Genomic DNA, 20,245 nt, shown 5'->3' on the forward strand with positions numbered 1-20,245 from the left:
AATTGGTAGAGCGTGTAAACAAAACAGTCAACAACATATCCAACTAACTAAGATACAGCAAACATGCCAGGAAGAACGTCAGTACGTGCTAATCTGCGCAATCGCGCTTCGGATGCCACAGTCTCGCGGAAATCGTCCACGCAAACTCTGAAATCGCGCGCAAGCTCAGCTCGCAGCTCTGCTCTCGCAGTCCAAATACCAGATGAAGGCCCGGAGACATCGTTGCGAGAACACATCGCCTCTGTGTTTTCGGATGCGCAACGGGGCGCAGCAACTCAGAGGAAAAGCGTGGTGACTCTTCGTAAGATCCAGGAATTTTGCTGTTATGAGGTCGATTCGTCCAGGAAGCACCGACTAGATCAGGACTACGACGAGACTGAATTCAATGATGAATTTGGTCGATGTGTCTGCCGAGTACTTGGGATCAAGAAAAGCGAGCCAGTTGGTGATAGGCTGGTGAAGTTTGTGGGGCTTTTCCTCAAGCACGCAAGTGAAAAAGGTTGGATAAGTCGGTAGATTTTCCCTGAAACCGTGCTAATACACCAGGTTTCAGATAATGCCATCTTCCAAAGTCCTGATATGGATACCACTGACGGAATACCGGAGACCCCGACTAGCCGGCTGACTACTCATGTTCTCACGGTGGCCCTTAATGTCATAACGGCGAAAGATAAATTCGTACGATACCGCGCTACGCAGCTCATCGCGCACATTGTAAATACGTTGGATTCTATCGATGACCAACTCTATCACCTCATCAGACATGCATTAATCAAACGTTTGCGAGACAAGGAGAGTATCGTACGGGTTCAGGCGGTGCTCGGATTGGGTCGTTTCGCAGACGACAACGAGGATAACGAAGATGATGAGGACAGCGACGAAGATGCGGCGAGCGGCGTCCTCGAACGCCTTCTAGAAGCGCTCCAGATGGATCCAAGTGCGGATGTTCGACGAGCACTCTTACTCAATCTCAGTTTCACACCAACAACACTACCGTTCCTCATGGAAAGAGCTCGAGATACCGATGCAGCGACACGGCGTGCATTATATGCGCGTATTTTACCCGCTCTGGGTGATTTTCGTCATCTGTCCCTTGTCCAACGTGAAAAGCTTTTGCGCTGGGGTCTCCGTGATCGCGATGAACATGTTCGCAAAGCCACTGCTCGACTCTTTTACGAAAGATGGATCGAAGACTGCGCTGCCCCGCGCGGCGAAAATGACGAAGACGCTGGCCCAAGGCCCATGTCCGATCCGAACATCGACGCGCTTATGGAACTTCTTGAGCGAATTGACGTCAACAATTCTGGACTCGAGGGGGGAATTGCGCATGAAGCGATGAAGGAGTTCTGGGAAGGTCGACCTGACTACCTAAATCATGTCAACTTCGAAGATCCCTACTTCAATGAAATGACTGCCGAAAGTGCTTTTATCGCGAGAACACTTACGGACTACTGCCGTAAGTCAGGTGATAGCAAGCTGCAAGGCATGCTGGAAGACAAGATGCCGGAGGTCACAAAGTTTGCTTTCTTGCTCCAACTGCACCTGAACAAGCTCGTCGAATTTGTGAATCGGGTGGCACTCAATCCTGAGGATCCAGAGTCTGAGGAGGATGCTGTACAGCAGGAATTTTGTATTGAGCAACTCCTCCATATTGCGCTCACACTCGACTACTCGGATGAGATGGGTCGTCGTAAAATGTTTCAGATCATGCGTGAAGCTCTTGCACTTTTCGAGTTACCTGAGGAATGCACCAAACTGGTTATTGAGATCTTGCGTGTCGTCTGCGGCTCGGAAGAGGAATTTGCAAGTATCGTCTTGGAAGCTATCGCAGAAGTTCACGACACAATCTCGGACGATGAGTCCAGCACTGCCGACGAAAGCTTCCATTCGGCCCAATCCGAACTCAGTGGGGATGGTACGCCTACCAAGGCTCCCAAAAAAGTCTCGAGAAAGGGCACTCAGGATGATGAAGACGATGAAGAGAAAGCATTGCGCGAGATCCAGGTCAACCTGAAATGCTTATTCATAGCACAGTGTCTCCTGCAAAACGTACAAGGTAGCCTGGAGAACAGCAGCCATCTGAAAACCATGTTAAACAATCTAGTAGTACCTGCTGTACGCAGCGAGGAGGCTCCAATAAGAGAAGCTGGCCTCAAATGCATGGGGTTGTGCTGCCTCCTTAGCAGGAATCTTGCAGAAGAAAATCTGGCGCTGTTCCTTCATTGCTTCAACAGAGGTTCTGAAGCTCTTCAGGATATCGCGATTCAAATTATCTCCGATATTCTGGTCGTTCACCCATCGCTTTTGGCTCCGTCACCAGCCCAACAGTCGATGCAAGACGAGCCAGAAGCTGTCAACCCTCTCGTCAAGCCAGTTCTCAAGATGTATTCCAAGGGATTGCGCTCAGAACACAAGTCTGTACAAACCAATGCTTGCGTAGCATTGTCAAAACTTATGTTGGCGGGTACAGTCACCGATCAGGATTTGCTCAAGCAAATGGTTCTTGCCTACTTTGACCCCGAGACACAAATTAACCCAGGTTTAAGGCAGGCTTTGACCTATTTCCTCCCTGTGTATTGTCACTCTAAAAGGAAAAATGCTGAAGCCATGGCCAGAGTTGCTGTGCCTGTTCTCCACACTCTTGCTGAGCGCGCTGAGGATATGGACGAGGAAGTAGAAATGGTTGGAGTTAATCTTGTCGCCGCTCAGATTTGCGACTGGACGGATCCGAGGAAGACTGTCACAGAAATCAATGGCACGTCTAAAGATGAGACAGGCACAAATGGACACTCCGTACTTGCTGAGGAATTGCTTGAGAAGATACTTTCTCCGGCTTGTAGCAGTAAGTAGTGCTTGTTCATCCTTAAAGTGAATGCTAACACGACATGCAGAGGAGGAAAGAAAAACATACACTTCGATGCTTGGCAAGTTGCACATAGGACAGTCAATTCCTTTAGAAAATCTCCAAACACTGTTCGATCTCGTCAACGAAACCTTCGAGGTCAGAAACATCACAGAGACAGCCTCAAGGAATCAGCTCACGAAAATGCAAAATACTCTTTCCAAGCTTCTAGCTTCTGCGGGCAGAGATGCAAGCAACACCGAGGAAGAAAACGTTGCTATCGAGTCCACGGAACTGCCCGAAGACGCAGGCCAAGAAAACGAAGGAGACGAAGAAGGCGACGAAACGATGATGACAAAACTCACCGGCTTGCCTGACGCAGAAGGCACTCGATTTATGGATGACGAAGATGAAGATGAGGATGAGGATGAACTGACACCCGGCAACGTGATAATTAAAAAGGAAACCGCTGCCAACGAGAGCCTCCTGGAGAGTTTGCTGGACGATAGCGATGATACCATTTCGTAGGACGGGACTTAAATATTATAGCTGGAGTTCGATGAGTTTATATCATGTAATGAAACTATGACTTTCCATCAATCAACTCTTATTGATCGAATATTTTGAGCCCTTTAAGCACGTACCTTCGGTTCCTGAAGGCGAAGCATGCATTGATGACTGACCATTGCGTTCGGAAATTCCACTCTTTACTACACTTGAAAACGTAACAAGTTGCAATGTACACACCTCATTTCTCCTCTCAATGAAGCGCTTACGGGAGGACTAGACGCTATCTATTTTAAGTGTATTTGCAGAGCGTACTCCCCCAAGTCTCAAGATTTTGCAATACGATAAAGTTGCTGCGGCAAAACTAAATTCACCGTCTTGCTTTCTGCGGGTCAGATGAGGCATACATACTTGATTCAAAGCTGCTCTGTTCTGGCGAAGTCCTTGTCCAACCACCTATGACAGCACTTCCATGCGTACTAAGATGATCGCGATCCTCTGCATAGGAATCCTATTTTTTCCTTACCAATTTACAACAGACTAGTCTCCAGCAGACTTTGATCAATCCATCTCAGAAGCAGTAGCAAGGTGCGTGTTGCACTATACTTCCGATTGCCGAACGGCAAAGATGAATCGATGGTGAATATTGGCCTATTATATCTGAATCCAAAGCGGACAGAAATAGGATTTTCCCGAATAATATGGGTGCCGTGGTATTTCGTATCAAGTCTTTGATATACTCATTGTCATGGAAAGAGCGGTCCGCAACGGAAATAGGATGTTCCGGGTTGTATGTACACTGCGCTTTCCCCACTACCAGGCCCGCGCTTAGAGCTTGGCCGCGACAACAGCAAGTACAAGCACACAGCATCCACAAACTTGGAACAGGGCTCTGGAGACGTCTCGCTATATCCTCGGGGATTCGTTCCACGTTCGATCCCAGGCTGGTCCTCCTCTAGAATGATGAACCAGTGCCCTGTTGGTCAGAGCCGGCGATTCGACTGGCGCCGTCCAAACTGGCCTCGGCTGCCGGATGGGATGATGTTCTCCGCATGCATTTAGCTCCAGCAACTGCCCTGGACATTGAACTTGCGACTACTACTTGGAAAATTAATTTAGTACGTTCACTTTACATTGTTCAGGACATTAAAACCCATCTTATCATTATTGCAATCGATTTGACGCGGCAGCAATCATGTCTGCTCCACCACCTCTTGCTGGTCTACGAGTTCTCGAGCTCGCAGGTTTAGCTCCAGGACCTTTTGCTGGTATGGCTCTTGCAGACTACGGCGCCTCAGTCATACGAATCGATCGCGCAACGAAGTTCTCTCATGGGCCAGAACTCGAGACTCCAACCGGCGATACTCTCACAAGGCACAAGACCTCAATCGCAGTGGACATGAAGTCCCAGGGCGGCATTGATTTGATCAAGTCGCTTCTTCCGCACGTTGATGTAGTCATAGACCCCTTCCGGCCAGGCGTGCTCGAGAAACTCGGTCTGGGTCCCAAGGAAGTCATGCTTCAGATCAACCCTCGGATCATCGTGGCCAGAATGACTGGTTTCAGAAGAGACGGAAAGTACAAGGACATGGCTGGACATGACATCAATTATATCGCTGTATCCGGTGTTCTGAGCTTGTTTGGTCGTGCACATGAAAAGCCGTATCCGCCAGGAAATGTTGTTGGCGACTTCGCTGGTGGTGGAGCTATGTGTTTCCTCGGCATTCTTCTTGCATTGATCAACAGGGAACGCACAGGGCGTGGGCAGGTTGTCGAAGCCAACATGGTTGACGGAAGCACATATCTTGCAACCATGCCAAGGATGGGTTTGAAGAGACCCATCTGGAGTGGACCACGAGGGACAAACACCCTCGATGGAGGCTGCCCGTACTATGATACATATGAAACAAAGGACGGCAAGTATATGGCTGTGTGAGTGATCTGGAAAAGAACGAGAAATAGGAACAGGTGCTAATACGGAAATACCAGTGGCGCCCTTGAGCCGCAGTTCTTCGCTGAGCTTATTAAGGGCCTCGGCTTCCAGAAATCAGATATTCCAATGAGAGAAAACCCTAAGAACTGGCCCAAGCTAAGGGAAATGTTCACCGCGGCGTTCAAGTCAAAGACGCGCAAGGAATGGGAAGATATCTTCGACGGTACTGACGCGTGCTGCACCCCGGTCTTGGGTCAACTGGAGCTTGAGGCTGCAGGCTTTGACCAAAGGCCGCCGGTAACGCTCTCTGATAGTCCAGGTCTTGCGATCGATGACAGAGCGGCTTCGCAGAAGGACCCGGCCATTAAAGCAGCTATGGGCCAAGGCCCTGGAGTACCGGGCAAAGGCTGGGAAGACGACGGTATTGCCCCTGGACAGGGTGGCGAAGAAAGACTTGGTCAATGGCTAGGCTGGAGGCGAGGAAAGGAGTACGATGTTGTAAAGGGCGGTCTCGTCAAGAAAGACGTGAGCAAATTGTAGATCATGGCTCAGGAAATAAATGAAATAACGCTAGTTAATGGCAAAAAAATGCTCGTTGTAATTTCTAATCTTGTGTTCTCGTTTTCTACGAGTCGTTTCTGACTGGGATGGCTTCTTTTCTTCGCCTTCCCACCGGCCCGACCTCTTCGCTCGCATGGCTAGCCATGATATCAAAGATGGATTCTTCATGTCGTAGTATTCTTTGTCACTGAACCAGCAGCAGTGGCCCCAGTACCGGCAGCCTTGCCTTGCGCCGACATCACGGCAGCCTTCCTTCTCCCAAACAAGCTGGCAAACCGGCCAGCGATAGGCAGAACAAACCATCGGGCGAACCACGGAGTCGCCCAGACACTCACTATCAACCTCAAAGGAAGCAGGGCCTTGGTGAGCGCCCACGCGGCGCCAACTTCTACCAGAACTCTGGTTGCACCCTCACCATAGCGCCAGCCCGTGTCTCGACGACTATCCTCGTCACCCAGCCAGCCTTTCCGTCGGAAATAGTTCCCGAACTTTTCGATGCCCTCTTTGACCCACGCGCCCTCGGTGAGAAAGGGTGGCAGATAATCGAAGTAGTGGAAGGCGCCAAAGAAGCCGAGAAGGGGGGCGACGGCTGTGAGTTCGTGCAGGATGAGAAAGGAGGTAATGTGAGAGATTGGCGCGTCGGCCAAAGGCACAGTGAAGCGGCGAAGGAAGCGCGGTACTTCGTCCTGTGTCAGCGGAGGAGACTGATTTGGGAGACAATGACGAGCAAAGGATATGCTTACGCCGTGAATTGATGCGAGCAACTCGGCTCTGTGGCGCTTTTGCCTCCGTCGAAGTCCACCGCCGTGGACAACACAGTCGCAGGCCCGACTGCAGCGGTCGCCAGAGGGGCAATGGATTCGCTGGCCGAATCATGATTGCCCGTCTTACATGCTGGCCTCAAAGGTAAAAGTACTCGAAGGTTTCAAGCCGCTCTCATCATCCAATGACTGGGCGATTGGCAGCGCGCCCAGGCCCGGCAAATCAGGTCGCGCGATACACTCTTTAAATTGACGTCCCATCTACCGACCTGAAAAATTCAGCCTCGGTTTTGCTCAAGAGCAAACTTTCAATCACGCAGTCGCTTTGCAAAACTGCGTGGTCAGACATGTCGCATTCTGGGATGGAAAAGATGTCGCCTGAATCACTCGGCTGGAGAATGCGCTTCGATCAAAGTCGAAGTCCACCGACAGCGCAGCTTGGCCGATCTATCTGTGCCAAAATCTGAGTGGTCACAACTTCGACATACAAAAAGTGTTGCGAACACTGGAAGTCATCAAAGACATAACGGGAAAGACAAGTCGGAAGCGGTGACTTCATCGACCTTCCGTATGTGGTCAATCACGTCAGAGCACCATATTCCCCGCTGCTTTGTGGTAGTTGACCTTTGTCGAACGGTCAGCGACCAGCTGACAATTGTAATTGCCACTGAGATTCGCGATCAGAAAGAGCCTGGAGTCTTATAAGGCGAAGAGCACATCGAGGAGTCGTTGAGTTCAAGAAGATAAATGCGCAGCAGCAGAGTTGCAAGTTCCTTACCGTGAGCAGTCTACGCGAAGAAAAAAGACGGGAGAAACCAGTTCTAGCGCCCTCCATTTTGAGACTCTCACACATTGATAGCGTTTCTCCTTTTTTTTTTTTTTATTTATACTCTAGGATCGGTTTTCGCAGAACCCATGACACGACGTGAAGAGGCTCTCAAAGCAAAATACAAACACGTTTCTTTACACATCGCTCTGATTATTTTGTGTCTATTTCTCCGAAGAGAGGGTCAAGCGGCTTGGATCGCAATAGTAACTATATACACGAAGGTTTATAACACTTTCTCAAGATGTATCGCTCATGCAACCCACGTTGGTTTCAATGGCCTTCAAAGATCTGGAATCTCCACCACTTGAAATCTGCTCAGGACTTCGATTTACGCCGGCTTTGCATGTCGATTGGTACCATCGCGAATGGTAGCGATCCATCAGTTGATGATGAATTAATGAGTAGTCTTTAGTCTCGGCGTGCTGAAATCGGAAATAAGTTCAGCTTCCCACGATGATAAATCTATATAGCGGTGAAGAAAGTGAAGGAAAACTTCACTCATACCAGAGACGCACGGCGTGCTTTACTGTTACGAATCATCCACGTCGAGAGTTGTTAATTCGTAGTCAACCGTCTGAAGTACGATGTGAAGCCAAATGCCGTTCCTGGAACAACGAAATTGGCCCGGCGACACGTAAGAAGACTTTGTCATGGGTTGCATTCCAATTCGGTTTTAGAGGTACCTACTGCATCTTGTTGCACCCCGCATGATAGCTAGTTCTGTGGGCCCCATGTCCGATCCCTCAGACTCGAAGGGAGAGAACGTCGACGGCCGTTACTGGTGTGATCAAGAACATTCGGCATTCCTTGATCTGGCACCAGGGTGACTACTCAGCAACGGCCCCCATCGTACGCTCTGGCCGTTGAGTTCGAAGTCTGCCATGCCAGTCCAGTACTTAGCCGTCCACGTCTGGTTAGCGGTCGTGGAATCAGAGGAGTAGCCTTGCAACGATACAAGAGGGACATGTGATTCTGCGTGAAAGCTCCGTCTGCACGACTTTTCATCTTTGAGTACCATATTTTCCGCTCTGGAGATGTCTGCCTTGCTCTGGTCGTAGGACCACCTTATCCACTGGGTGTGCGACTCTAAATGGTCTGCGTTATTCGAACCAGATCACATGCCCAACACCGCTGAAGTTCGGTGTCGATCGCTCAAGATTCTGGCTCTCAAGCTCGTGCATGAGTGACTATTGTCAGGCCTGAGTGGCTAGCGAAGTGCATGAAGCCACAGCAGAGGTGCTCTCTCGTCAATGTCTTGCATAGAGGCCAATTGCTTGTTTCGCTGCGAAGAAAATCGTTTCTAGTACAAAAATTAGGCCATGTCTCTCTTGCTGGTTCCTCGCAGCTTCTCCTTGATTTGAAAGTCAAGGTCGTAATGAATAAATAAGTGAAGATATTATCACCACGGCTTTCCTATTTGCTGATGAAATTTGCCCTACTGCACCGCCTCTCCCCCCCCAGTCTAAACACCATGAAACTCACAGCGATTTCAATCGTACAGGACAAAAGAAGAGAGCGGTGACAAAACGCAGTGCATATTGATCTCGAGCGAGCAAGAAAAGACAGATATCCCATTTGATGCCCACCCCGCCCTTCGCCTCGCTAATGAGAATCCGAATTGAAACCCCACCCTTCCAGCAAGTAAGCAAGTAGTAGCAGTAGCAGTAGCAGTCAGTTGCAGCAACCGAACCCATCCATCCATTACCCTTAACGTTGTCTGTTCAGAGAAGAGCAAAGCAGTCTTGTTTAATTCCCCACGAAGTTTTCCCATCCTTGCAACCTGGTATGCCGTGATCGTGTGATCTTTTTTTGCCATGGCGCCACCCCCATATTTTGCTTGATGTTGTTGCTGTGAAGGTACGGGTTCCGGCAACTTGTATGCTTTTAACATCCTGCCATCAGTTTGCTCTTTTGTCTTCCGTTTCCGCCACCCGGGATACATACAAAAAACCAGAACAGTTCTTTTTTTCTTCTCAAATGCCGGCGCCCCTCCTAGTCTTGCAATTTACAAACACCTAACATATCCCACTTCCGCTCCCTCCCACCGTAAGAGAAGGAGCCTGGACAAAACACACGCACGCAGATTGATGAGAGACAAAGGAATCTTGAAGCAATTTAGGTACAAATGAGGAGACGAAGGGCAGACAATCAAAGAGGAAAAGAAAATAAAAGAAGCAAACAGTGAGAATGAAAATCGAGGACACAAGAGCAATAGCGAGGTTCTGGAAAGCAGCCTTCTTTCTTCGTGACTCCCCGCTTCTTTAGCTCCTTGCAAAAATGGTTCTCGAGTGTTCAACTTTTGGTAAGGCCGCCAGATCTAGTAGTAGTGTGCTTGTGTGTTGAGCGTTTTCCATTGTACCCATCCGCCGTTCCAGCCCCCTGTTTGTTCCCCACCCGACACCATGCAGGCCCTGAATATGAAGAGCGAGATAAGAAAAATGAAGTTAAAAAGCAGGTTGGCATACTAAGGAAGATGAAGCAAAGAAGTATGTAAGCATACGACGACGAAATTGTCGGTCCATCGGACACTTAAGCAAAGGCGTGACCGACCAGACCTAACAAACACATCCACGTAGTTTTGCTTCCACACAATCTTTTCCATGTGGATAATGTCGCCTTCCTCCATGACTAGTTGGGAGACTTAGTGGCACCCGCGCCTGCCTGACGGCGTGAATCGTTCAGCGACATGTTACCCAGCTCGCTTCCAAGGAAATGGAACGGGTCAGGTGCCTGATCGAAGCTGCCGGTATTGGCTCCATTGTAGCTTGCAGTGCCACCCGTGGTGACAGGAGCGACAGATCCAGCGGCCGATGGGCCAGCACCTGAAAATGCGGACTCGGTCCGGGCATCAAACCCAGCAGATTGGTGCATACCGCCATTAGCAGCAGCGGCATAGCCGCCCATGGGTGGGAAAGGTGACGGTGCACCCATGGCTGAAGGCATACCGTAACCACTAGGGGGTCCTGCAAAGCCGGGGTTGGGAAAGGCACCGGGGGCGCCGAAGCCGGCAGGACCAAAAGGCCCGCCTCCGGGATTGGCAGCCATAGGCGGCTGGCCCATTCCAAAGGAAGGATCGTTCATGGCGTTGAAGTTGGTTGAGTCTGCGACGATAGAGGCTTGTGAGCGCGGAGCTCCACAACGCAGGCAATTCACGTTCTTGGCAAAATTGTGGTAATTGCACGTCTCGACGCCGCATCGCCAATCACCGGGCCGGAAGGGTGCGGATGCACCCAGTGTCGACTGTGAGCGCCCACCGATACCATGTCCATGTGGACCGTGGTGCATCATCTGAGGGCCGCCGTAGCCATAGCCGTAGCCCATGGCATCGTGAGGGGGCATAGCCTGAGACAGCGGATAGCTGCAGCGGAAGCAGGCGGTGCGGCGTTGGAAGTTGCTGAACCCACATGAAGGGCAAGTCCAGTCACCTGGCCGCGGACGATTCTTGCTCGGTGGGAACGGGGTTAGAATCTCAGCAGCGCGGTCAAGTACGCGTGACGATGAAGGCGAAACCTCGATGGCCTTTTCGTTCAGAGCGCGGCCATTCATGCATAAACTCTCGGCAGCCTGTGAAACAACGGAATCAAGCTGTCAGTGCAATAGTTCTCAAAATCGAGCCATGTTGGAACATCTGTACGTATGAGGGTGTAAAAGAGAACGGAGCGTTATATGCCTAGCTTACCTCTTCGTGCGACGAGAACACTGCGAATCCTGTTCCTGTAGGCTTATGCTGATCAGGAGTGCGAAGCGTCCAGAAGGCGATCGGTCGGCCGCCGTACTGGGTGAACCAGCTCTCCAGTTCCGACTGGGTTGTATCATGAGGCAAGCCGCTCATGTGAAGAACTTTGCTTCGCTCGCTGAGGAAGGCTCGAACATCAGCACGGGCATCCATCGGCCGCGTAAGCACGTCAGGATGTTCGGAGAAGGGCTGGGATTTCCTGATCAGGCCTCGCAGAACTCTGGCGAGGGTGATGGCCTCCTCGAGCGCGCGGCGTGGGTTCGCTGGAGCGAGTGCCTGAAGGTGGAAGGGCAGATTGTGCTTGATGGGCGCTGACGACTGGACGGGTTCGACTTCAAGAGCGGCACAAATGTTGGAGAGAGCGCTGGATCCAAAGGGAAGAGACTCTGGATGATGAGCTTGCCAGTGCTGATACTCGGTACGAAGATCAAAGGTGCGAGAGTGCTGGAGGTACGGAGGTAGCACGACCGACTTGTCACGAGCCTCGCGCGGCAGCTGGACCCTCAAATCCCAAGCATCCAGGGTGACAAACGCGAATTCCAGGTTCTTGGACAAGAGGTGCTCTTGTGCGAACTGATCGAAGCGATTGATAGCCTCTCGGAACGTGCCGGCATGTTTGACATGCTCCCAAGTCAGGGTCGTTAGGCTTGCTGGAGAGTTTGTCAGTATCTAGCAGCTGAGCGAGGACCAAGCGTGGAGTATGTGGAAGAGAAAAAAAAGGAGAGGCAGGCGTGTGTGGCTGAGCGAGCGAGCAAGCAAGCAAGCAAGAGTGAGAGAGAGTGTGCGAGCGAGAGCGAGAGCGAGAGCGAGAGCATGATGTGTCCGTTTGGGCGCGCGTGTGTCTGCTTACTGCAAAGTGGAGTGATTGGAGTGTTAACGGGCTTGACGAGGATCTGTTCACGATGCAGCTGCCTTGTGCGTCAGTTACAGTACCCTTTTGGTCTATCAAAACTTCTTCGCGGGATTTCCTTTGTTAGGTGTGAGACTTCAACGAGTGGTGCCTCACCTCCTCACTCGTCTTTGCATCAAGAAGCAGCCATCCAATCTCAATGACCTCGGCCGAGTCCTTGGTCACGTATACACCGTGCTCGTCGCAGGTAGTTGCGATGTGGATAACGACGTAGCGGTCCAGATTGTTGGGAGCCTGAGGGGTCTGGTTCGAAGCCATTGCCTATACAGAGCGCTTTGCAGAGAGATGGTAGCGAGCGACGGGTTGATGGCACGGGCGGGAGGATGGAAGGAAGGGGGAGAGTCAAACAAGAGCGTGTCGGACGTTCAAACGGGATTTGAGAAGCACGAACGAGGGTAGCTAAGCTGTTCCGTTGGTGGGCACCCGGAAGGCTCGCACTGTCTGGCAGGGTCGCTTTGGCGAGGAGGCGACGGCGGGCAATAATGATACAGTTAGAGCAAGGCGAGCCCGGCAACAATGCAAAGCTTGCTCAAGAATTGAAGGCTGCAAGAAGAATGGGATGGGATGGGGGAACAGGGAGGTTGATGGTGGACTGTCGATGGTGCTCGGGTTTCTCAGGCTTGGACGACCAAACGGGCTTAGCCCGGAGCTCTTACTGGACTGGCGTAGCGTCTGCCGACTGTCTGGACAGCTCCAGATCACATGTGGGGGGTGGGCGCCTTGGGGAATGTCCGCGAGCAGAGCAGGCCGTTGGGCACGATTGTGCTGTGGTGGCACGATTTGGCACCGTCGCAGTCTCATGCGATGTTGACAGCGAATACGTGTGGTGTGGCCGACTCCGTCTCGGCGAATCCCTCCGCGCCGTGGTTGGTTTCCCTTCTCAGCCGCTCGCCAAAGACGACACTTGTGTTTAAGCTTCTGGGGACGAGAAAACGAGCGTGCATCGGATTCTGAAACGCCGACCATGCGCACAGCCATGCCACACGCAGACCTACCACGCTGAGGAACCATCGAAGCCGCGTGGACTCGTCATTCTTCCAGCGGGCGCAAGAACCACGCCGCCGTACTGTGTGCACATAAGTCAAACACGCCTCCCATCTCGGGCTCAAGCCCAGCAAGAGGGCGACACCATGGACCAGAATGCCTTGCAGTTATCCATGACATTGCCCGATCCGCTCCGTCTCACCAGCGCGTTTGCCTGTGGCCTCCCACATCTCGTCGTCCAAAGCTGGCGCTGACTGACCCATGTGCAAACCGGACTTGGGACACTCGTGTCGCTCCTGTAAAGATGTGTTCTCGGAGAATACGATCCATCTCGACGGTGAGGCTAAGGACAGGATGGCCAGCCGCTACGCTTCTGCACGGATGTCCTGTCGACGGACGGTCGTGATCATCCTGAGGTTCAGTTGAGAAGTGATATGACTGTAGTATGGCACGAAATCGCTGGACGCTTGCTTTGGTGGGCGAGCGTTGCCCATTTCACAACATCTAATCTATGCGCAATGACTTGGTTCTGAGAGAATGGATGCAGCACGGGCGGTCAGGAACGACTACGAGAGTGAATGTGGAGTTTTGGCGTGTGCAAATACGTACACGTACGCCTGGCAAGGCTCTGGGTGCTGGGTGCTGGGTGCTGGGTGCTGGATGCTGGATGCTGCAGCTGCCTGTCTTCTGTCCACACTGCCAACTTTCTCTTCACGAATGACAATTGCACGAGTCGAAAGGAGACGAGTGTGTAAATGAGAACGGCAGACAGCACTTCCACGGAACGTCGTCCGTTGCAGCAGTGAGGACACACATACAATCCTCGGCATGGGGTTCGTCCCGCAGGAAGTCAATGCTCACCGGCGGTGGCTCGACACAATTATAGAACGAGCGCCTTGCATGAGCCGGGGGGTGCGGGAGAACAGCAGAGCTGGGAGGAGGATGTGGTTGTTTCTTGGGGTGATGATGTTGCAAGTCCTTTTTGGATGTGCCCTCGGCCTGGCTGACCAGGAGTCCGCGCATCCGAAATTCAGTCCTTGCTGACAATGTTTCAAACACGAGGACGGACCAGCTCCTCGTCCTTGATGAGCCGCACACGCCGTGCTGCGACGGCGCCAAACAGGTCAGTGCTGCCGCTGGCGCCGCTGCTGCGGATGACGACGATGCTGCAGCCGAAGTCGATGCTTCTGTTCATCTTGTTGATGTCGGTTGGCTCTGTTGCTGCGTTGTACCAAGGCCTACAGGAAGGATGTGGCATCCCACACGCACCATCGTCACTCATACCGCACCAGCCCTGGCAGAGATGCGCGCAAGGCACCGCGCCGGCGTACACAGCGCCTGAAGCTGGGAAGGACTGCCGCGCAGCATCCAGTCCCAACCACGCTGCATCGCTCGGGAGGAGAGCGACAGGACTCGAACGTTTGAGCGTTGCTCACACCGGCTGTGTTCGTGCGTGCTTGTGTGTGCTGGACACGCAGGCGAACCCTCGCTGGCAGCGACGGCGTTTGCTTTTGGGCGCTCGTCAGGCTGCGTGATCGCACGCGGGTTGCGTTTGCTCCTTGCATCTCGCCGTGTTCGCGCACGCTCGTCCAGCGGAAAGATGATGCCACGCTTGAGCCCGCGCGTGAAACAGTACAGATTTGCGCGCTTGTCACTTGGTGAAGTGACCAGCCATTGTCATCGTCGTCACGTCGCCCACAGCGATGGGCCGCTTACTGTGTTCCAGCCCAGCCTTGGACAAACCGGATTGATTGATTTGCACGCTGACGGGGAGATCATCTTTCGGCCCCCTTTTCCTCAAATGCTTCCCGTTCACGCCGCGTAAAAGCATATGCGTTCGCTCCCTGATCCCGCCTTCGCGTGCTCTTGTCAAGTGCTTTATTGTGATAGTCTTTCGCGTCCATTCGACTGCACAAGTGCGCTCCGATCGCTTCCTTCAACGCCGCGGCATGCGTCACTGCTGAAACAGCGGGCCTATTGTGAAGCAGACACGGTAATGTGGAGAGCGCACGCTGGATCCCTGTAACCACCAAGTGATGGCGAAGAAAAGGTACGGCGATACATCACAAGTCTGTTTTTTTTAAGGCTTTGAATCCCCTCGATTCAACTCCGGACTCTCTTCCTCGCCACACCCGTCTGCACATTCACCGCCGTTTGTCCCTCCCCGCCGCCCACCTGCCTTGGCCAATACTCGTTTCCAAGCCCCGCTGAAACTGACCTACGCAATTGTTTAGTTTCGGCGGAATCATGGGGCTGCTGAAGCACTTCAAGTCGCGCAGCAAGCTGAAGGAGAACGGAGGGGAGGCGCACTTCAACCTGGCCAACAGCGAGAAGACCAAGGTCTACTATCCAGGCAGCTTTTCCCCCACCGGTCGCGATCACACTGCCGCACTACCCCCCAAGGTCGTGTCCAAGATACTGCAGTTCGTCTGCCCACACGTCATCGACAAGAGCTACGAACCCTGCGAAGATGCGGACATTGCGGACGACAGCTGTCCGCTGTGTGACCTACGCGACCTGGCTCACTGCGCCCAGACCCGCAGAGGGTGGTACAGGCCAGCGGTAGAATTGCTGTACGTTCCACCCCTCACAGGCAGACAGCAGGCGTCGGTTGCAATTGAGAAGCCGCTAGCTAACAGATGGTTCCCATTGTGCAGATACACGAGCATTCGAATCGATGCGGTGCACTACTGCGAATTGGAAGAGATTCTCACGGCCAAGAGGCGGCGAAAGTCACGGCACGGTGATGAAGATGTTCCTCAGGCGCGACTACGGCTTCTAGCAGACACACTGCGCAGCAACGACTGGCTGGCCGGTATGGTCCAGTTTCTCAAAGTCCCATACATGACACGAGACACGGCCAGAACGGAGCTCACGCGCTGCATATCCGCCTGCCCTAGGTTGCGATACGTCGATCTACCCGAAGGCTTTTACAACGGTGACGCGAACAGCCACACGCTGCGGCAGGAGCTGCTGGCGCGTTGTCCGGACATCAGAAAGATGACATACAACGAGGGTGCCGAGCAATTCTTCCAATTCTTAGCTCAGCGGCATTGGCTGCACATCGAGGTGCTGGAGCTGTCACGGTTGAAGGTCGAGCCGACAACTTTCCGTGCCGTTCTGGGCAGCCTGCCCAACATCAATGAGCTAAGGGTCATCAGTATGCCCAACTTCAGGGACGCCATATTCCAGGAGAGCCCCGCCGTGCGCTACTTTCCTCCGCTGAGAAAATTGTACCTTGAGGGCTGTCACGGCGTCACAGGCGCCGGCCTTGTTCAGTATCTTGACAGGTCGGAGACCCGAGAAGCGCTCACAGACCTCACTCTGAAAAAGACGGGTGTCGCCATCCCTGAGCTGGCCCAGATCCTGTGGGCGGGGACGCACCTGCGGAATCTGACAATCGTCGCCACAGTCAAGCACTCGCTGCCACTTGACCCCTTACCTCCGATGCAGAGCATCAGTCTGCAGGTGCTGCACTACGACATCTCGCCCACAGACGAGTATATCAACTCGAATCTTATCAAGCCCTCGGATTCGTACTACAACTACTTAACCTCGTCCCTGCTGTCGAACTCGTTACCCGCCCTACGCGAACTGTACGTACGCGATCCAGGCTTACCCGATGCGCTGCTCCTTGCTCCGCCGATGCCTAGCTTTGCGGGATCGCGCACGCAGCCTCGTGGCTTCTCTCAGCCTCTGGACATCTACACCAAGGGCCTCGCGGACACGGAGTGGAGCTTCCAGCCCGTGCAACCAGAGGAGGGATTTGACAACGTGTTTGGCTCCTCGCCCAAGGGCGGCCGGCCCATCAGCACCTATTCGATCAAGGCTGGCAACCAAGGCTGGACGGGAGAGGCCCGTCGCTCCGTTGTCGTTGGCAACGGTGTCGGCGGCTTTCTCGCGGTACCTTCGGAGGACGTGCCCCGGCCAAGCACGTCTGGATCAAACCAGGGCTGGGGCGTCCGCCCGATCAGCTACGCGCGACCAGGGAGCAGCCACCGCCCGGGCAGCAGTCACGCTATTGCGAACGCTCTTGCCAGTGAGCCTGCCACTCGGGGCAGTTTCTGGGGCGGCCGAGGCCACAGGAAGACTGACAGCACAGCTTCGAAGCACGACCTGTGGCGTTGAACAAGGTCGCTATCTGCCTTGGGGTGCGACTCGAGTCCCTCCTTTGTTTCAATCTTCTATCAATTTTAGTGGGCGTGGCACTGTATTTTTTTTTTTTTTTTTCGCTGAGCCAGGAGCCAGCAATGACGGGGAAGACAAGCGGCATTCTCTATACCTAGGGTGTCTCTGGGAATGATAACTGGATACAGCGGGAGCGGACAGCTCTCAGATGCATCGAGAACGGGATCGCACGACAAGCCATGTCTGAGGAACGAATGAGAGACGGTATTTGGAACGCGAGAGCATTGTAGGATTTAGTTAGCTTCATCGTAGATACCCCCGCCCAAAACATCGGTAATCGTAAAGTTTACACACGATCTTGTGGCGCCTTGCAACTGGAACCTGACAGCCACGCTCGTACAAGTTTTCGCTCGGGCCAGCCAAGTTGCGCTGCTCCTTCCGAGACGAAGGTGAGTTTTCGTCTCATCATCTTGCCAGAAGCTCAGCCGCGGCTCTGGCCACACAAGACTGGCTTTCCAACGAAGCCGGGGCAGTCGGCGGCGTCACGGGCAAAGCGAGCGAGACAGACGGTGGGCGAGCGACAAAAAGTTCTCTTTCGCCTTAAGAAAGTGGCCCTCGTTGGGCCGGGTATATGGGTGCTTATTTGCTGTCCGCTATGACCGAATATAAATACAAAGAAAAAAAGAAAAAACGAAGAAAGGAAAGAAAAGAAAACCACCGTTTGTTTTCGAGATGACCAGATATCAGGACTCCTGGCGAGCAGTTCCGCACTCCGCCACCTGCTCTGAAAGGGGTGCTGTGGTTCAATCACGTTGAAGTTTTTTCGAAAGGCGCGCTTCTTCCCCCATTCTCTTCGCTTGTTAAGCTGCATTCACGAACCCCAGGCCTGTCTTTTTCGGGCATGTCCAGATTCCCGTGCGCGTCGCTCTTGGCTGCGCATCTGTCGCGGATGGCCTCGATCCTTCTCCGAACCAGCGGGTCCAGCGCCGGAGATCAGCTCCCACGTCACAAGGGGTCCTTTTTGAATTCGTGCTGCGACATCCTGTCCTGCAGGTCCTCCAGCGTGCAGACGTCCTCATACATGGCGATCTGCCTGATGAGTTTGAGTTTCTGCGGGTCCGTCGTCGAGAACCACGCGTTTCTAGCTCCGCATCCTAAGGACAACGTCAGTATCTAGCTGCTGTACGCGAGTGACGGCGTGTAGGACCCGTCGAATCTCGAGATCAGAATAAACGGAATGAAGGGCCACAAGGAGACAGACTGACCGATGTTGGGGGTGCTTCCGTCCCCGTACTTGGGCTGTAGTTCGAAGAGCGGTTTGCCGTTCACCTCCGTAATTGCGCTGTCGTGCTCGTCCTGATGGTGGAACAGCTCCGGGTTTGCGGTCCAGCATTTCCAGCCTAGGTCGCGACACGCCTCCAGCAGCCGCACATCAAAGGACCAGGTGCCGTGACCCCACTCCTCGTGGCTCAACTCCGCCAGCATTCGCTGGGCGGACCTTCGGTTCAGTGCGTACGCAAAACTACACAGCGGCTGCTTCGATTTGTGCACCATGCGCTGCTTGTTGCCAATTCCAGCCTCCCACAGCCACCTCTGCGTGTCAGGGTGCAGCTGGTCGAACCGCGGAACTGTGTTGTCCTTGAAGATGTTGTGGGGAAGATCCGGCCAGTATTTCAGGTCGAAATTGTCGCCGCAGTGGCCCAGGTAGAGGACCTCCCACTGCGTCATGTCACCCCAGTAGCTCTGCTCCTTGTTGTGTTCACGGATCGCGCTGAATTGGTCTCGTGGGCTGGCAGGGTTCGCCGCTAGCAATGACCGCATCTGCGCTGCCACCAGCGGGATCTGGTGGTAGCGTATGTGAATATCCCAGTCGACATCGTCTTCTATGATCAGTGCCGTGGTCAGGTTAGAATCGAGGAACCACTGGACGGCGTTGAGGTGGCCCAGCCATGCCATTGCAGAGCCCTTGGACACAATTGAGTACTCTGGGTCCTTCAACGCCTCGATGTCTTCGTCCGTCCATTTTGGCTGGTCTGGAATCGTGATCTGTAATTCTGTTGCCTTCGCGGCCTCTAGTAGACCCTTCTTTCTCTTGGAATCCTGCTTGGCCACAGCGACTATCGCGCCGAACTGTTCTCGTTTGTCAGTGTGAGAAGACTCGATTGACTCTGGCTCGGAGGGGCCACGGAGCGTAAAGATGGGATTGCCGAATCATGCGACGCGTCTGGCATAGTTGACAAGAAGATTCTGCTGCCTTGCTTTCGCACAATTCATAATCCCGCCGACGCCAGCCTTCGTCGCTGCCATCACTTACACCGAGAGTCTCGTTGGCGGGTGCGTTGCCGTCGAAGGGATCGACATTATCATCCCTTGGGCGTTCGTCGCGTGTCCTCTCATTTTCCCACAGCAGGTCGTCGAAGGAACTTGAATCTTCATGCAAGGGACGCAGATGAAAGTACAGGAAGAAGAAAAGAGCAAAGGCAGCCAATACGGTCAGGTCCCTCGCCTTCCCTTCCATCGCGCCGTTCCTCGCAGGGAAATGGGCTGGTGCTATTCAGGAGCTAGACCCCCTTAGGCGGCATAAATACGAGCGAGCGAGGCGCTTGGCAGTAAGCAATTGGCTCACACGTCCGAGACACAAGGCTCACGAGGCTTCGAAGGGAAAGACGACGATGAAGATGTGGGAGCAGCTTGGTCAGGAAGAAAAGGGAACTGGAGTGGAGAGAGCACGGTTCAGACTGTTGTTGTCCAGGTTGTGCATCGGCAATGATCATCGCCCGGGATATCGTTCAGAAACGTCAGTCGTCGTGGCTCTGATCCCGAAACGAGCGTGTCCACCAAACCCCCCAGCCGGTTGGGCCACCGATGGGATGCCCGCGTCGCACTGCTGCGACGGGCTATGGAGTGGGATCAGCCGCTGGCTGCTGTGCAACAGGCAGGCCGAGCAAAGCATTGGGCCTGGCGTTGCGAACTCGAGGCAAGGTTCCTGCGCACGAGTCGGCTGGGAGTGACAGAACACAAATGGTCTGATTGGTCCCGCCTCGATAGTGCAGT

General features: G+C 53.3%; 6 protein-coding genes across 7 annotated transcripts; 3 read left to right on the forward strand and 3 right to left on the reverse strand.

The window, feature by feature from the left end:
- The first annotated feature begins 32 nt into the window (after positions 1-32).
- On the forward strand, positions 33-3,452 carry PV09_02124 (uncharacterized protein). Its single transcript, XM_016355122.1, has 3 exons — positions 33-499; positions 554-2,842; positions 2,892-3,452. The coding sequence occupies exons 1-3, from the start codon at positions 64-66 to the stop codon at positions 3,368-3,370; spliced, it is 3,204 nt and encodes a 1,067-aa protein (XP_016217138.1). The 5' UTR covers positions 33-63; the 3' UTR covers positions 3,371-3,452.
- A 751-nt stretch (positions 3,453-4,203) lies between these two features.
- PV09_02125 (uncharacterized protein) lies at positions 4,204-5,890 on the forward strand. The gene is made up of 2 exons (XM_016355123.1): positions 4,204-5,281; positions 5,339-5,890. The coding sequence occupies exons 1-2, from the start codon at positions 4,545-4,547 to the stop codon at positions 5,820-5,822; spliced, it is 1,221 nt and encodes a 406-aa protein (XP_016217139.1). The 5' UTR covers positions 4,204-4,544; the 3' UTR covers positions 5,823-5,890.
- On the reverse strand, positions 5,832-7,113 carry PV09_02126 (uncharacterized protein). The gene is made up of 2 exons (XM_016355124.1): positions 6,587-7,113; positions 5,832-6,522 (listed from the first exon to the last, which is right to left on the reverse strand). Exons 1-2 carry the CDS (start codon positions 6,717-6,719, stop codon positions 6,008-6,010), a joined length of 648 nt encoding a protein of 215 aa, XP_016217140.1. The 5' UTR covers positions 6,720-7,113; the 3' UTR covers positions 5,832-6,007.
- Positions 7,114-8,698: 1,585 nt separating this feature from the next.
- PV09_02127 lies at positions 8,699-12,666 on the reverse strand. 2 transcript variants are annotated; one of them, XM_016355126.1, is made up of 5 exons: positions 12,176-12,666; positions 12,020-12,077; positions 11,113-11,819; positions 9,378-10,997; positions 8,699-9,314 (listed from the first exon to the last, which is right to left on the reverse strand). In XM_016355126.1, exons 1-4 carry the CDS (start codon positions 12,335-12,337, stop codon positions 10,062-10,064), a joined length of 1,863 nt encoding a protein of 620 aa, XP_016217142.1. In that variant the 5' UTR covers positions 12,338-12,666; the 3' UTR covers positions 8,699-9,314; positions 9,378-10,061. The 2 variants fall into 2 exon arrangements, with proteins under 2 accessions (XP_016217142.1, XP_016217141.1); XM_016355125.1 differs by having other exon boundaries at positions 8,699-10,997.
- A 2,126-nt stretch (positions 12,667-14,792) lies between these two features.
- PV09_02128 (uncharacterized protein) lies at positions 14,793-17,556 on the forward strand. The gene is made up of 3 exons (XM_016355127.1): positions 14,793-15,113; positions 15,298-15,636; positions 15,721-17,556. The coding sequence occupies exons 1-3, from the start codon at positions 15,100-15,102 to the stop codon at positions 17,189-17,191; spliced, it is 1,824 nt and encodes a 607-aa protein (XP_016217143.1). The 5' UTR covers positions 14,793-15,099; the 3' UTR covers positions 17,192-17,556.
- Positions 17,557-17,778: 222 nt separating this feature from the next.
- On the reverse strand, positions 17,779-19,990 carry PV09_02129 (uncharacterized protein). The gene is made up of 3 exons (XM_016355128.1): positions 19,506-19,990; positions 18,457-19,321; positions 17,779-18,345 (listed from the first exon to the last, which is right to left on the reverse strand). Exons 1-3 carry the CDS (start codon positions 19,707-19,709, stop codon positions 18,197-18,199), a joined length of 1,218 nt encoding a protein of 405 aa, XP_016217144.1. The 5' UTR covers positions 19,710-19,990; the 3' UTR covers positions 17,779-18,196.
- Positions 19,991-20,245: the final 255 nt, after the last annotated feature.

This window comes from Verruconis gallopava (genome assembly GCF_000836295.1).
Source record: "Verruconis gallopava strain CBS 43764 unplaced genomic scaffold supercont1.5, whole genome shotgun sequence".
NCBI lineage: Eukaryota > Fungi > Ascomycota > Dothideomycetes > Venturiales > Sympoventuriaceae > Verruconis > Verruconis gallopava.

Excerpts from the sequence above, each read along its gene's own strand:
- PV09_02128 (XM_016355127.1), top strand. Across the intron at positions 15,637-15,720 it reads AGGCCAGCGGTAGAATTGCT|ATACACGAGCATTCGAATCG; the intron begins GTACGTTCCACC and ends CCCATTGTGCAG.
- PV09_02124 (XM_016355122.1), top strand. The coding sequence starts at position 64 with ATGCCAGGAAGAACGTCAGTACGTGCTAATCTGCGCAATCGCGCTTCG. Across the intron at positions 500-553 it reads CAAGCACGCAAGTGAAAAAG|ATAATGCCATCTTCCAAAGT; the intron begins GTTGGATAAGTC and ends ACCAGGTTTCAG. Across the intron at positions 2,843-2,891 it reads ACTTTCTCCGGCTTGTAGCA|AGGAGGAAAGAAAAACATAC; the intron begins GTAAGTAGTGCT and ends CACGACATGCAG.
- PV09_02125 (XM_016355123.1), top strand. The coding sequence starts at position 4,545 with ATGTCTGCTCCACCACCTCTTGCTGGTCTACGAGTTCTCGAGCTCGCA. Across the intron at positions 5,282-5,338 it reads GACGGCAAGTATATGGCTGT|TGGCGCCCTTGAGCCGCAGT; the intron begins GTGAGTGATCTG and ends CGGAAATACCAG.
- PV09_02126 (XM_016355124.1), bottom strand. The coding sequence starts at position 6,719 with ATGATTCGGCCAGCGAATCCATTGCCCCTCTGGCGACCGCTGCAGTCG. Across the intron at positions 6,523-6,586 it reads TGCTCGCATCAATTCACGGC|TACCGCGCTTCCTTCGCCGC; the intron begins GTAAGCATATCC and ends CACAGGACGAAG.
- PV09_02129 (XM_016355128.1), bottom strand. The coding sequence starts at position 19,709 with ATGGAAGGGAAGGCGAGGGACCTGACCGTATTGGCTGCCTTTGCTCTT. Across the intron at positions 19,322-19,505 it reads CCGCCAACGAGACTCTCGGT|TTCGGCGCGATAGTCGCTGT; the intron begins GTAAGTGATGGC and ends AAACGAGAACAG. Across the intron at positions 18,346-18,456 it reads CGGAAGCACCCCCAACATCG|GATGCGGAGCTAGAAACGCG; the intron begins GTCAGTCTGTCT and ends CGTTGTCCTTAG.
- PV09_02127 (XM_016355126.1), bottom strand. The coding sequence starts at position 12,337 with ATGGCTTCGAACCAGACCCCTCAGGCTCCCAACAATCTGGACCGCTAC. Across the intron at positions 12,078-12,175 it reads ATGCAAAGACGAGTGAGGAG|CTGCATCGTGAACAGATCCT; the intron begins GTGAGGCACCAC and ends CGCACAAGGCAG. Across the intron at positions 10,998-11,112 it reads TGTTCTCGTCGCACGAAGAG|GCTGCCGAGAGTTTATGCAT; the intron begins GTAAGCTAGGCA and ends GTTGTTTCACAG.